Source organism: Elephantulus edwardii, unplaced genomic scaffold (assembly GCF_000299155.1).
Source record: "Elephantulus edwardii isolate Elephantulus edwardi_28Jun2011 unplaced genomic scaffold, EleEdw1.0 scaffold00033, whole genome shotgun sequence".
Taxonomy (NCBI): Eukaryota; Metazoa; Chordata; class Mammalia; order Macroscelidea; family Macroscelididae; genus Elephantulus; species Elephantulus edwardii.
Window position 1 is genome coordinate 19203742 of NW_006399783.1, and position 14265 is coordinate 19218006.

The 14265-nt window shown below is 41.3% G+C and overlaps 2 protein-coding genes across 2 annotated transcripts; one reads left to right on the forward strand and one right to left on the reverse strand.

Annotated features, from left to right (window-relative positions):
* Window positions 1-276: 276 nt before the first annotated feature.
* NOP16 (NOP16 nucleolar protein) lies at window positions 277-5903 on the reverse strand. The gene is made up of 5 exons (XM_006884376.1): window positions 5797-5903; window positions 5600-5708; window positions 2634-2700; window positions 938-1044; window positions 277-420 (listed from the first exon to the last, which is right to left on the reverse strand). The coding sequence occupies exons 1-5, from the start codon at window positions 5901-5903 to the stop codon at window positions 277-279; spliced, it is 534 nt and encodes a 177-aa protein (XP_006884438.1).
* A 229-nt stretch (window positions 5904-6132) lies between these two features.
* On the forward strand, window positions 6133-6754 carry LOC102848903 (HIG1 domain family member 2A-like). Its single transcript, XM_006884432.1, has 2 exons — window positions 6133-6286; window positions 6588-6754. The coding sequence occupies exons 1-2, from the start codon at window positions 6133-6135 to the stop codon at window positions 6752-6754; spliced, it is 321 nt and encodes a 106-aa protein (XP_006884494.1).
* The last annotated feature ends 7511 nt before the right edge of the window (window positions 6755-14265 follow it).

The following is a 14265-nucleotide window of genomic DNA, read 5'->3' on the forward strand; positions in this document are numbered from 1 at the left end:
AAATGAGAACTAGAGCTGCAGGGACAGAAGACAGCAAGCTCTGGACTTGGCGAGCTCACAGGTTAGAAATGAGAGACTCTGAAATACTGTTCTTGGCACTAGCCCTCATGCCAGTGCGGGAAAGAATATGTATGTCTGTGAGTCTCTGTGTGTGTAACCTTGATACCATGGAGTTTAACTAGCCTTGTGCAGTCACACACCCTTCCCTGTCTTAACCCTGAGTTCCTGTTTCTCCAGTCCAGGAGGAAGTCTTGGAGGGGGATAGGTGTGGATAAGTCAATCAACCTCCATTTTATTCTTCTGCAAAGAATTGTTGAACTCTTGCCACTCCGCTGGGTAAAAACGCTTATAGACGTTGATCTTATTCCGAATCTGTTTTGGGGTGTCTTGGTAGTAATTCTTCTCATCTCGGGCCATGGCCTAAAAAGGGAGAAAGGCCAGGTAAGGAGGGCTTGTCAAGCATGGGTTCAGGCCTCAGTTCTGCTGCTGACAAGGCATTCCTCTCTCTAGTGTCCTCACTTCACACGATGGTGTACATGACCCCTCTGCACTAAGGCGTTAGGGAAACAGGTGGAAATGTTTTGAAGGACGAGGCAGGTCTGCCTCTGAGGAGCCGAACAGGAGCTGAGGAGATGATATCCATCCAGTCAACTAACCTATAACCTGGGTACAGGGGCCCACTCTATACAAAGCTTCCAGTTTTTTTAAATGAAGCCAAAAAGAAAGACTTTTTTATTTAAAGTTTCTTCCTACTCTGGGATTCTGTCAATATTAGAACCCTGTCCATAAGATCCCTTTCCTAAAGTCTGATTTTTGTTCTTTCTTCGCTACTTGGTTTCAGGAAACAGGTGCTTGCAAGCGACCTGGGCATTAAATGACCCAGGGGTTCTTCGCATTGACTTCAGTGGTTCTTTCCTGCCACACCTGAGACACTCACCTTATAGTCCTCCCCATGGTTCTCCACCATATAACGTACATAATCAATGAGGTCCCGCGAGAGAGTGTTTCCTTTCTTTTCTGGCAGGCTGGCTTCTGCTTCTAAGTCTAGAGTAAAAGAAGGAAGTCAGAAGACAGGGAATGAGGCTTTGCCTCTGCACTTTTAAAGCTGTACAGCATCCCTTCACCCATCCTAAGCCACCAGCTAATACTCTAGCCATCTGATGGGCTTTGCTTCTCAATCCACATGTTCATTTCTGGAACCTTCCTTTTCAACCCCTTAGATCTCAGGCTTTGCCTTATATGGTATCATCATCTAGCAACACAGTAACTAACCAAATAGCTAATCCTTTCTCTGCAGGCCTCAGAGGGGTAAAATGAGAGCACCAAATTAATTCTATTTAGTACTATGCCCTGAGGATAGGGATTTTACATTCCCAGCCTATAAGGTAGGAGGCCCTTCCAGTCCAAAAACTCTGCTTGAGAACCTAAGTCAAAATAAAGAAGTCTCAATAAATGAGAACTAGAGCTGCAGGAGAGAGGAGGTAAGGAGCTGTGAAGCCAACCCAGCGGCTCTGTGGAGAAAGAAGGGCAGTTTCTTCCTGTGCAATTTACAGCCTTAGAAAACCCACTTGGAGAGTCAGCTATGAGTCAGTTCCAACTCATCAGCACATAACAGCAGAGTTACAGGGACTGGGAATGTCCCCGCTGCAGGGAGAATCTAGCCAATGGGAGGCAGATAACAACATCACTTTTAAAATCGCTGGATGACCTGAACAAATGCACCTCCATTTCTCATCTATGAAGTGGAAGTGAGAGCTCTAATGAAACTGTAATGACTAAATAGCACCATCGAATATTATCCCGAGTTGGGTGTTAAAATGGTTTCATCTAAAAGAAGCCCCTAATAGTGTAGTAGTTCATTTTCTGCTGGGCTGCGAACAAAAGATTGGCAGCTTGAATCTACCAGCTGCTTCTCAGGAGGATGAATGGTAGATTCATCCTACACAGAGCTGCAGGCGTGGGAACCCCGAGGAGGGTCACCATGTCCTGGAATCGACTCAACGCAGTGGCTGAGGGTGATAAACAAACAAACATGGGTTCCCACCTATAATCTTGCACAGTAATTTTCATGAAAACTGCCAAGATAGGCTAACAACAAGAAAAAATCAGGTTCTATATTAAATGCCTGGCCATTCAAATCATTATGCCTTCAAAAGTACTGACAATCCCTGAAAGGAATCAGAAGGATGGATGGAGAATTCCAGAGTATTCTTGTCTCCCCCTCTTAGGGTATACTTTCTTATGGTTTAATACTTAATCTCTATACCATTAACATGCATGAAACAAATTTGTAGTTGGGAAGATTAAATGCAGTAGTGGAATCTCTATTGTCAGTTTATCTTTAAATTAATGATACTCAATACCTGCTTAAAAAATCAGTGGTTTTTTTCCTTTCCCAGGCACCTAGTTACCTCCTCCATAGATCTCTTCTTACAAGTTTACACATCTGACTTTAGTTAAAAGATTGAAAATATCACATGCAGGGACACAGGTCTAACTTTGTTAGCCTCGTATCGGCTCATTTCTCCCTTCTGAACCTTGGTTTCTCCATCTATAAAATAAGTACACCTGAAGGCCCTTTCCAGCTCTGACAGTGCAGGATGATGACCTAAGGGCGTGAGGCCCATACCCACCGTTCAACACATAGGGTTTCCGCACCAGCAAATTTGTCCTCTCAACATCCACTTCCATGGCCTGCACCTGCAAAGAAAAGAACCCTCCTGTAAACTGGCTAATGAGTGAAACAGGTCCTCCGCATCCCAACAGTGGGAGAAGAAGCCCTACCCCAAATCAAGCTGAACTAGGTCACAAGGAGAGGCAGTACCTGGGAGCTTCTGTCAGGTGGAATTCATAGTTTTCAAAAGAAACAAAAGCAAACAATTGATCTTTCTGTGCCTGTCTGTAAAAACTTCCTGTCGGTTTCATTTGACACAATGTACAAGGAAGTGCTTTAGAATTCACAAGTAGGAATGCTAGATAGCTGTACTATACAGAGGAGTCTTTGGCTATCGCTTAGCATGTGTTCAAGAGGCAGTAAAGCCATTTTCCTCTTATAGGAAGGAAAATGAAACTTGCCTAAGGACAAATTCACTCAGCAAGCCCATTCATTAAGGGACTTACTGAGTACTTACTCCCTTAAGCATCATTGTGGTTGTTGATTGCCTTGGAGTCGAAAATGACTCACAGCAACTCCATGAACAAAAGACCTAATGTCCTCCTATAACTATCATAGTTTCTCCAAGTTCAGTTTCCAGAGGCATGTGGTTTAGGAAGTGGATGCCACTCCTGCTTCCAAACCTGTTTTACAACTAGGAGCTCCACCAAACACTGTCCACATTGGGAAACCAATATGGCATTTAACACCCTAATGGTACAAGATTCAGCATCAGCGTAAAACCGAATTACCTCAGTACAGCAAACTCTCTGAGAAAGAGTGATGTACAAAGTAGAAGAATGTTCCTCCAAAACATAACAGCATTAGTCTCACTTAGCAGTGGGTTAAGTGTCCTTAGGTCAAATATGACTCACAGCGACCATATGAACAAAAACCCTGAACTCTGTTCTATCGTTGACATTTCTTTTATGTTGACAGGAATTTTAAAAACCCAACACCACACAGATACAAACTTAGTGCCATAGAGTTGGTTCTGACTCATAGCAATCCTGCACTAGGCTTCTCAGGCTGTAGACCTTACCTGGAGGGGAATACCCATTTCTCTCCCACAGAGTGTCTGGTGGATTCCAACTGCCAGAGATTTGCAGTCTTTTGGTTTGCTGTACAACATCCTACAAATGAGCTAGCAAAAGAAAGTTCTTCTCTTTAAGGAGCATAAGGGGAGAATGGTCATAGATGCTAAAAAACATCAGACAACTACCTGGCCAACTGACTGGAAGAAGAGATCTGGATTTGTTTCCATTCCAAAGAAAGGTCATCGACAGAGTGTGGAAATTATCAAACAATATCATTAATGTCACAAGCAAGCAAGATTCTGCAGAAGATTATCCCAAAACAACTGGAACAGCACATCAGCAGAGAATTGACAGAAGGAACTAGGGATATTGTGGCTAATGTTAGACGGATCTTGGCTGAAAGCAGGAAATAATACCAGAGGAATGTCTATCTATGTTTCATTGATTTGACTGTGTGGATCACAACAAACTGAGGCTAACTCTGAGAATGGGAATCCCAGAACACTTGATTGTGCTTATGTGAAACCTATACTTGGATCAGGAGGCCGTCGTCAGCACAGAGCAAGGTACTGGGTACAGTGTACGCCACAGATGTGTCCTATCTCCATATCTTTTCAATCTATATGCAGAACAGATTATCTGAGAGGCTGGGCTCTATGAGGATAAATGTGGCATCAAGATTGGAGAAAGACTCATCAACAATATGGCTTTTGCAGATGATATAACCCTGATTGCTGAAACAGTGGAGGACCTGAAGCGCTTGCTGCAGAAGGTCAAGGACTGCAGCCTTCAATATGGATTGAAGCTCATTATCAAGAAAACAAAGATTCTCACCACTGGACTGATTGGCAGCATTGTGATGGATGGTGAAGAGACTGAGACTGTAAACAGCTTTAATTTATCTGGTTCCACAATCAACACTCTTGGAACTAGCAGCCAGGAAATTAAAAGACATTCTGCATTGGGAAAGTCTACTGTCAGGGACCTCTCCAAAGTACTGAAGAGCAATGATGTCAGTCTAGAGATTAAGGTGCACCTGATACAGGCCATGGTCTTTACAATTCCTTGCTATGCATCAGAGAGCTGGACAATGACTAGGGATGACAGAAGGAGAGTCGATGCCTTTGAGCTTTGGTGCTGGAGAAGAGTATTGAATATACTATGGACTGCTAGGAAAACAAGTTCGTCCTGAAGAGGGTGAAGCCAGGCTGCTCCTTGTAGGCAAGGACTGTGAAGCTTCGTCTGACATACTCTCAGCATGTTGCAAGGAGGGACCAGTTTGGAGGGGGACGCTTGGGAGGGTGGAGGTATAGAGCAGAAAAGGAAGACCCTCAATCAGATGGATTGATTCAGTAACTGGGATAATGGGGGGGGGGGGTGTCAGAGCCAGTAAGATTAGCACAAGATAGAGCAGGGTTTAGGACTGTTGTATATAGGGTCACTATGAGTCACAGGCGATTCAAAGGGGCATAACACAACAATAAGGAGCCTGGTGAGCCAGTGATTAAATCTGGCTGCCAACCAGAGTTTGTTAGAACACTCCAACTGTTTTGTGGGAGCACGAGGTGCTAATATCTGCTTCCATAAAGATTACTGCCTTCGAAACCGTATGGAGTAGTTCTACTTGGTCCTATTGGGCCACTATAGTTAGAATACATTCGATGGCACAGAACAAGAGTTAGAAGTGCTATAAAATAAAATAAAGCAGAGAGAGGGTTAGCAACTAAAGAAAGATATTTTAGAAAGCGCGTTTCAGAAAAGAAAAACTTTAAAAAAGCAGAGAGGGAATGTCAGGTTGCAAACCTGAAACGGCAGAAGAGGTAATAACACACACTTAAGTTCTGAAGCCTCGTTAAATACGGTGGGAACGAGTCATCAAGGGTCGAGGACCTTCCATGTAAGTAAGTACCTTTCTCTTACGGAGGGGTACGGCCTTGTTGGGGTCCATGGCCAGCCCCATCTCAGCAAGGTTCTGCCGCACCGATTTGGCACGATCCCAGGCATGTCGGATGTGGGAGCTGCGGGCAGAGAGAGGAAGATGGCATGTCCATCATCACCAGTGGCAGCTTAGCTGAGGACCCTGCCTCCCGAATCCTAGACTCTTACCACTCGATCCGCGGCGCTGCCTTCCGCCGAGCATTCCGGTTCAGCCGCTTCCGGTTGACATTGTAACCGAATTTCTGCCTCCTAGTCTTGCCCTTGGCTTTGGGCATTGCGATGACAAGAAGACCAACAGCTCAAACTCAAGGGCGATCACGCTCAAGCACCTCGTGTAGCAGCAGAGCGCTTCCAGCCGGTCTGAACGTGGATTGGAAGATCTGTGGGAAATGTAGTCCTTCCGCTCCCAGAATGGAACGCATGATAAAGCCGGCGTACGACGTTCCCCGCCCTTCCTTGACGTCATCAGTGGAGTTCGGCGTTGCCGCAGCGGTTACTCTCGATATGGCAGCTCCTAGCCCTGTTCCTCCGGAGGGATCCCTTGACCCATCGCAGCCGCCAGCTATTGAAGGTTTTAGCCCTAGTGTCTACAGAGACTCAGAAAGCTTCAAAGGCAAATTCCTTCGCAAGACCAGCGAGAATCCAATGGTTCCCATAGGTAAGCGCTATTGTAGGAACTGTAGACCGAGAAGCCACTGATGTCGAGGGGAATGAACTAGGGAAGGACCGGAGACGCCAGGGGGACCGGAAATGTCAGTGGACCAGAGATGCCGCGAAGAGGTGGCGCGGTAAAGTTGAATCTTGATTAAAGAGGGCAGTGGCTGATCTCGGGGCAAGGGTGAGACGGGCTTTGGAATGCCAAGGGCCTGGTCCTTGCATTTGAACCCCCTGAGAAGGAAAGCAGGGAAGGTCCTCTAGAGCGGGGCCTCTTACTACCTACCTCTTGATCTCTTCCTCAGGCTGCCTGGGCACAGCTGCCGCCCTCACGTACGGCCTTTACAGCTTCCACCAGGGCCAGAGCCAGCGCTCTCAGCTCATGATGCGAACCCGGATCGCTGCCCAGGCCTTCACGATCGCAGCCATTTTGATCGGTCTGGCTGCATCCGCTATGAAGGCTCGACGCTAAGGCTCTAGGAGGGCCTTAAATGCATCGCAGATAATCCACTGACCCCTTGTTGATGGGGAAAGAAGTGGAGTTCCTCAAGGCGCTGAATCTTAAAATGTTGTATACTTGTTTGTCTCGTACGTACTTTCACGCCCCACTTAATAAACTATAATTCACTTGTAGCTTGGAGAACTTATTCCCAGTCTTATCCTTTTGGTTTGGTGACGAGACAGATTTCATACTGGAGGGACCCTTGGAAATCATCTGGCATTGTGATTCCCAAATAAGTGATGAGTGGCACCTACTAAACGTACAAATTCCTAGCTCTTTCTCTATAAAGTACCAATTAATGGCTTTTTTTCCCCAAAAATAAAATTTAACATGTTCTTAAATTCTTTCCTCTAACATACAAGAAGCTAAAATGACAAAATAACAGTATTTATTATTTCATTCATTATTATTCACAGTGGTTCTTTAATAAAATCAAGATCATGATACATATTCACTTTTACCTCAATACCTGAAAAATTTTCACTTGGCTTGTTGGAATCTTTTTCCACACAAGACCCATGTTCTACATTTAGATGTTAACCATCAAGTTCCTTTTAATAATCTGTACTTCATGCCATTGTTTGTATTAAATAACAAGAAATCATTTTTTAAACAATCCTTACATTCAAATTCTGCTGTATTTATCCTCATAGTATTTTTAATTTCTTTTTTCCCCTACTAGTTTATTTACAAAATTTTAATACAAATTTGAACTCTTTCAATTTCCCTTACCACCCCACCCACCAAATTGTACAACCCAATGATTAATCCCTCCTTCCCCCTGTACATCCACGTCGCTCTGCTTCCAGTCTCTCCCACCCCTCCTCTAACACTTATTCATGGATCAATTCATGCCTCTTGATCGATGTCTTTTGTCATTAGTTGGCTCCAACTCATAGTGACCCTAGGACAGAAAGAAAGCCTGCTCAGTCCTATGCTGTTCTCACAAGCTGTGTTATGTTTAAGCCTATTGTTGCAGTTGCTGCATCAATCCATCTTGGTGACGCTTCCTAATAAGTCCTCTTTCCAGTTTGATGTGGTCATTTCAGGAGGTAACATATGACCAAGAGTGATACTTTTGATGGAGTAATTCAAGATAAACTGGTCAGCCAATACTTTTCATGTATTCAGTAGGTAGGTCTTCCTTCAGAAGAGCCTGTCCTACAACAGTAATATTCTGTGGTCATAAAAGGAGCAATCTGCCAGCCTAATGATAAGGAGTTGCTCTGTCAAAGGCAAGTGATTCAAGTCCACCTGCTGCTCCAGGGTAGAAGGATGGGAAATCTGTGTGATTTACAGCCTCAGAAAACCCACTGCAGAGTCAGCTAAGAGTTTCAACTAAATGACAGTGAGTTAGAGGGATTTTGTTGTTTTTATGAGCCTCCGGAAATTCTTTGTAGTAACAGTGCTCAGGCTGTTCGTTCATAGGGTCGTTATGAGTCGTCTACAACTCGAAGGCACCAAACAACAACAACAACATCATATAGATACTCTTCCCCTCTTTTCTACCTCCTCAGAGTCCCAGGGTTTGATGCATCTTACATAATAAGAGCCAGGCTCAGAGAAATAACCTGTTAGAGTAGAAAGTAGTGTTAGAGAATACTGAATATCCCATGGACTGCTAAAAGAACTAACAGGTATGTCTTGGAAAAGGTAAAGCCAGAGTACTCTTTGAGGGCAAGAAAGGCAAAATTTTTTCTCACACACTTTAGGCATGTTGCTAGGAGAGGCTGTTCTTCAGAGAGGAACATCATGCTTGGAAAGGTGGAGGGATGATGAAAGAAGAGAAGACCTTCAACCAGGTAAATCGGCACAGTGACTGCAGCTGTGGATTCACATATGTCAGATGATGAAGATGGCACAAGTTAGGGCAGAGTTCAGATCTGTTGTTCATAGGTTCACTATTGGTTGTACTTGACCAGCACCTAAACCACAAGGCTTTGAAGAACTTTCAGCATTTTTCAAGTTGGAAGAACTGAAAAAGAAATCCAAGCTTCAAGTTGCAATACTGAAAGATGCTATGGACAAAATCTTGAATGACCCAAGAAATATCAAAAGAAGATGAAAGAATACACAGTCACTGTTCCAAAAAGAATTGGTTAACATTCAAAAATTTCAGGAATTACCATGTGATCAAATGCTAATGATGATGAAGGAAGAAGTTCAACCTGTACTGGCAAAAAATAAGACCCAGGGGATTGATGTGATAACAAAATTACATGTTTCAGCTAAGAGATGTAATTTTGGATGTGCTAACCAGCCTGTGCCAGGAAAATTGGGAGACAGCCATCTGGCCAACTGACTGGAAGAGGTCTGTATTCTTGTTCCCAAGAAAGGTAATTCAACAGAATGTGGCAGTAATTAATGATACTGTGGCACAATGACCTTAATATCACATGCAAGCAAAATATTGCTGAAGATCATCCCAAAATGACTAGAACAGTAGAGAACTGCCAGAGGTCCGAGTTTAGAAGAGATTGTGACACTAGTGATATCATTACTGAAATAAGATGGATCTTGGTTGAAAGCGGAGAATACTAGAAGAATGTCTTTATGTTTTATTGATTGTGCAAAGGCATTGACATAATAATAATATAAAATAATAATAAAAATATAATAATAAACCATGACTAACATTGAAAAGAATGGGAGATTACAGAAACAATTATGTCCATGTGAAATCTATACCTAGCCCAAGAAACTGTTGTCTGAACAGAGCAAGCAAACACTGCATGGTTTTAGAAAGGTATGTCAGGACTGTATCCTTTCTCTATACTTATGCAATCTGAATGCTGAGCAAATTATTCATGAAACCTGATTTATGAAGAGGAATCAGGACTGGAGGAAGACTCATCAACAACCTGTGTTCTGCAGATGACACAACCTTTCTTACTGAAAATGAAGAGGACTGGAAGTCTTTGCTGCAGAAGATCAAATACACTACATCTCAAAGAAGACAAAATTCTCACCACCTGGACCAACAGGCAGCATTGTGATAGATGGAGAAAGGATTGAGGTTGTTAATGATTTCACATTGCTTGGATTCACAGTCATTGTTCTTGGCACCAGCTGTCAGGAAATCAAAAGACAAGTTGCACTGGGAAAATCTGCTGTCAAGGATTTCTCCAGAATGCTAAAGAGCAACATTGTCATTTTGGAGACTAAGGTGTGCCTGATCCAGGCTATATAGTCTTCTCAGTTGAGGGTCTTCCTCTCTTTTTTTTTATTATTATTAATATTAATGAAAGTTTACAGAGACTGATGATTTCCATTCATTCATTGTTGCACTTTTCTCCCTGCCCACCCCTCCCTCCCCCCAATTCGCTCTTTTCTTTGAAAAGTAAAATTCTTTCATTTTTATACAATCCCTCCACCCAAGTCCAATCCACTATGCAGGCTTCATTCTGGACTCCTGTCATGACAATAATACCTAATCACATATCCCTTTTAAACAGTTTTTTCCCCTTATCTATTTCAATGCAGTATACATTATCCCATCTTTCTCAGTCTCCCCACAACCCCAATGTCAGTCCTGTTTTACAACAGTGGCACTATGCAATATTTGTCCTTTTGTGACTGAGATATTTCACTCAGTATAATGTCCTCCAGGGTCACCCATTTTTAATAGTATTGCATGAGGTCCTTTTTCAATGCTGCATAGTATTCCATTGTGTGAATATACCACAGCTTCTCTATCCATTTGTTTGTTGATGGGCACTTAGGTTGTTTCCAGCTCCTTGCTATTGTGAACAAAGCCGTGATAAACATGGTTGTACATGTATCTGCTTGGGTGGCAGTTAAGGTCTCTTTGGGGTATATTCCCAGTATTGGAATTGCTGGGTCAAATGATATCTCTATTTGCAACTTTTTGAGAAAGTGCCACACCACCTTCCACAGTGGTTGCACCATTTTACACTTCCACCAACAGTGAATAAGGGTTCCAGTTTCTCCACAACCTTGCCAGCATTTGTTGCTTGCTGTTAAATTTTGCTATTCTGCCTGGGGTGAGATGATATCTAATAGTTATTTTGGGTTTTCCTTTCTTTGACATTCTATCTTTCCTAGCAAGATGTCCTTTTCCACGTGTTTTACTCTCTGGTGTGCAGGAAGGTGTTGAACAATGGAATGAACTACTCAGGACTTTAATTAATCAAGAGGTAAAGGGAGAAGAGCTCATAGTTGAGTATCCTCTCAACCTGTAAGTCCACATAGCTTTTCTTTCAGAAGGTTTATTCATTATACAAGCAGAAAACCATGTTGATTAGAGTGACAAGAGAAGATGTTGTTTACTGTTTCTTGTCTTCACTAACTGACTCTTCCTGTTTATAAGACCATGTCCATATCAGAAGTCAGCCAGAGAATCAAGGTTTTACACACACACACACACACACACATCCATAAGACAGTATCCTTTTTCCTTGATTACTTCCCCCACCCCTTTTTCCTTCTTGTGTACTGTTGAATTATATGCGACTGGCACAGAAGGAGATAGCACCTCCTTCTCCAGCAGAGCTGATTACATTTTTCAAATGTCTTTTTTCATTTGAGAAAATTCTTTTAAAAAAAATTCACCCGATTACATTTTTTACATTCTTTTCATCCAGGTAGCTCCAGCCTTAGTCAGTTTAATCCCTACACCAAGGACTGGCCCCTCCTTAACACGCCAAAAGTATGTGAAATCAGGTCTCACTGTATATGTCTTTAAGGAGCACCCTGCTTGCACTGCTCCAAAACAAACTTAAAATCTTCTGTTTTACTCTTATTTCAGCATTTCTTCCCTATATTTGGCCTCAATATTGTAGTGCAAGTTTCAGAATCTCTTCTGACATCCATTTTCCTTTCTTTCCTGTCTTTGTAATGTCCTTTTGTTTTCTTCAAAGATGATGTACTTGGTGCTATTCCACATCTCTTTTGGACATTTGTGTTCAGTGCATCAAGTAAATTCTTTTTTTCCCCAGTATTTTATTCAGGATTTTTTCATCTATGTTCATAAGAGATATTGGCCTATAGTTTTCTATTTTGATGGTGTCCAATTCAATTCTTGAAATAGTTTTTAAATTTAGATAGAGTGTTGGAGTTCAAACCCAGGAAGGAAAGTTCTTTGGTATAAGTGTTCAAATAAATATGAAAAAAAAACCTGACAAGGAGTCAAGCTGAAAGACATCTATTCATTGCTTTGGGAGAATTCTGTGCATGAGAAATGAACAGGGCTGTATTCAGCCCTGTCCTGTGCCATCAACAAAGACAAGGTTGACATAATGAACAGTAAAGTCAAAGAAGTAATTTGAATAGTCAGACTGGTGTGTGTCTGTGGCATTGGCCTCTTGGTTTATAGCCTTTCACACTAGTAGATGTTCATTGGAGGAAAAGGAAAAAAGGATACTAGGTACTGACTCTGCATTGACACTGATTCCAGGAGCCCCAAACATCGTCATGGCCCACCATTCAGGGGAGGGATTTGTGGAAGTCAGATTATTGGTGTAGTTTTAGCTCAAGTCTGTCTCATAGGACCCCAATCTCATCCAGTTCCAGAATGCAAAACTGGCAAAACTCTCACATTGGATCTCAAATGTGGCATAAGGGCTATAATGGTAGAAGAGTGAGACACCATTAGAATTGTCTCTACCTAGAAAAACAGTAAACCAAAAGCAGTATCACTTTTATTAATATCACCATCAAGGACTTGAAGAATGACCTGTACATTAAACAGTTGGTCATTGGAGAATGGCCATTGATTATCATAAACTTAACCAAGTGTTGACTTCAATTGCATCCCCTGTTCCTCTATGAGGTGGATTGATTCAGTGACTGGGATAACTGGGATGGGAGTGTCAGAGACAGTACGATTGGCACAGGACAGAGCAGAGTTTAGGGCTCTTGAACATAGGGTCACTATGAGTCGCAAGCGACTCGACGGCACATAACAACAACAACAACAATATAGAAAAAGCTAATAAACAATGTTTTATAAAATTTAGTTGCTTTTTCTGATAAACAAGATATTACCACAAAACCAGAACTGATATTAATAATAACATTAATAATTTGCAATCTTTCAAATTTGGGAATGTGAGCCGCATTCACCCATCAAACACAATCTGGCAACAATCCTCTAGGACTCACCCTAAAATGTGGAACAGGTAACAGCGACAAACACCCTACACATGATTCTACAGTACACTTAAAAATCTCTTCCAGAATATGAGACACCCCATGTAAATTTTCACTAAAGCATAATGACTATGATGAAATTGTTTTGCTTTTACTAAATTAAAATCCATTAAACATTTACTAGCCAATTTATTTTTTACACTAAAGGTCCTGGTAAAAAGAATGAGACTTATAAAAATACAAATATATAAATATAAAAAGATAAAAATATAATTATCTCTTTGTCTTGTTAATAATTGTATGTGAAGAAATAATTATAAAGCTATAGAATTTGTTTTGATAATATTTACTGTATCAATAATTGGCAATGCATTAACTATATAAATTACATATGTTTATATATATATACTTTTAGACTATAGACTGAGGGTAAATTATTAATACTTGCTCAATAGCTTTTAATTGGGCTAGTATGCTGAAAATGATGAGCATTCAACAGTTTTAAAGATCTCCAATTGGTTCAAAAACAGCCTTTTCTCAGGAAGATCCATCAGTAAATATTACAAGAGCATCAGAAATTGGTTGATAAACAAAAATTTTAGGAAATATAAATGAATTTTTATTTGCAAAATATAATAATCTATCTTAGATAATGATGAGTAATTTGACCAAGATAATTTGCTAATGTAATTATCCATTTTGTACAATATTGATATAGCCAATTAACTAATAAAGCATTATAAGGGACAATAATTTCATAAGGTCTTATATCAAAATACTGTCTTTCCTGACTGTGCTATTAATTGAGATATAGACTGTGGGCAAGTCTGCAAAACCTTTTTAGGTGAACGGGATAAATGAATTTATCTAAAAAGAGCATTCTGTCAGAATACAGCAGTAGGAGTCCTTTTAGCATCTAAGACACACAGCAATAACTTTCTACTATGATTTCTACAAGAGAGAACAGGAAGAGATAAAATCCTGAACTTCCTTCAAAGCCCAATGAGCCTCCAAAGTTAATGCTCCCCTAGAATTAGGATCATATTTTCCAACTGGAATATTAAACAACGGTTAGGGGTCCTGCTCAGTCAGTTCTAAATATGGCTTAATTTAATTAATATTCTCATATAGAACAGACAGCGTGAAAAAACAGGGGGCCAGCGGCTCCCATGATGAAGGCCCCAAGCCATGCCTCCCTGAGTACCTACCAATAACAAGGAAGGTGAACAAAGTAAAATCATAAGTACAAAACAAAAATAAAGGATAATGGTGAAATCCTTTGCAAATAAGGACAAGTTCCACTTTATGCTAATCTCAGTAGGGAGGGATTCAGTTGATACAAACCAAGAACAATGTTGACTCCTAGGGAA

Coding starts and splice junctions, on each gene's coding strand:
- LOC102848903 (XM_006884432.1), top strand. CDS start 6,133: ATGGCAGCTCCTAGCCCTGTTCCTCCGGAGGGATCCCTTGACCCATCG. Junction 6,287..6,587: donor GAATCCAATGGTTCCCATAG/GTAAGCGCTATT, acceptor TCTCTTCCTCAG/GCTGCCTGGGCACAGCTGCC.
- NOP16 (XM_006884376.1), bottom strand. CDS start 5,903: ATGCCCAAAGCCAAGGGCAAGACTAGGAGGCAGAAATTCGGTTACAAT. Junction 5,709..5,796: donor GCAGCGCCGCGGATCGAGTG/GTAAGAGTCTAG, acceptor CTCTGCCCGCAG/CTCCCACATCCGACATGCCT. Junction 2,701..5,599: donor TACCCCTCCGTAAGAGAAAG/GTACTTACTTAC, acceptor TTTTCTTTGCAG/GTGCAGGCCATGGAAGTGGA.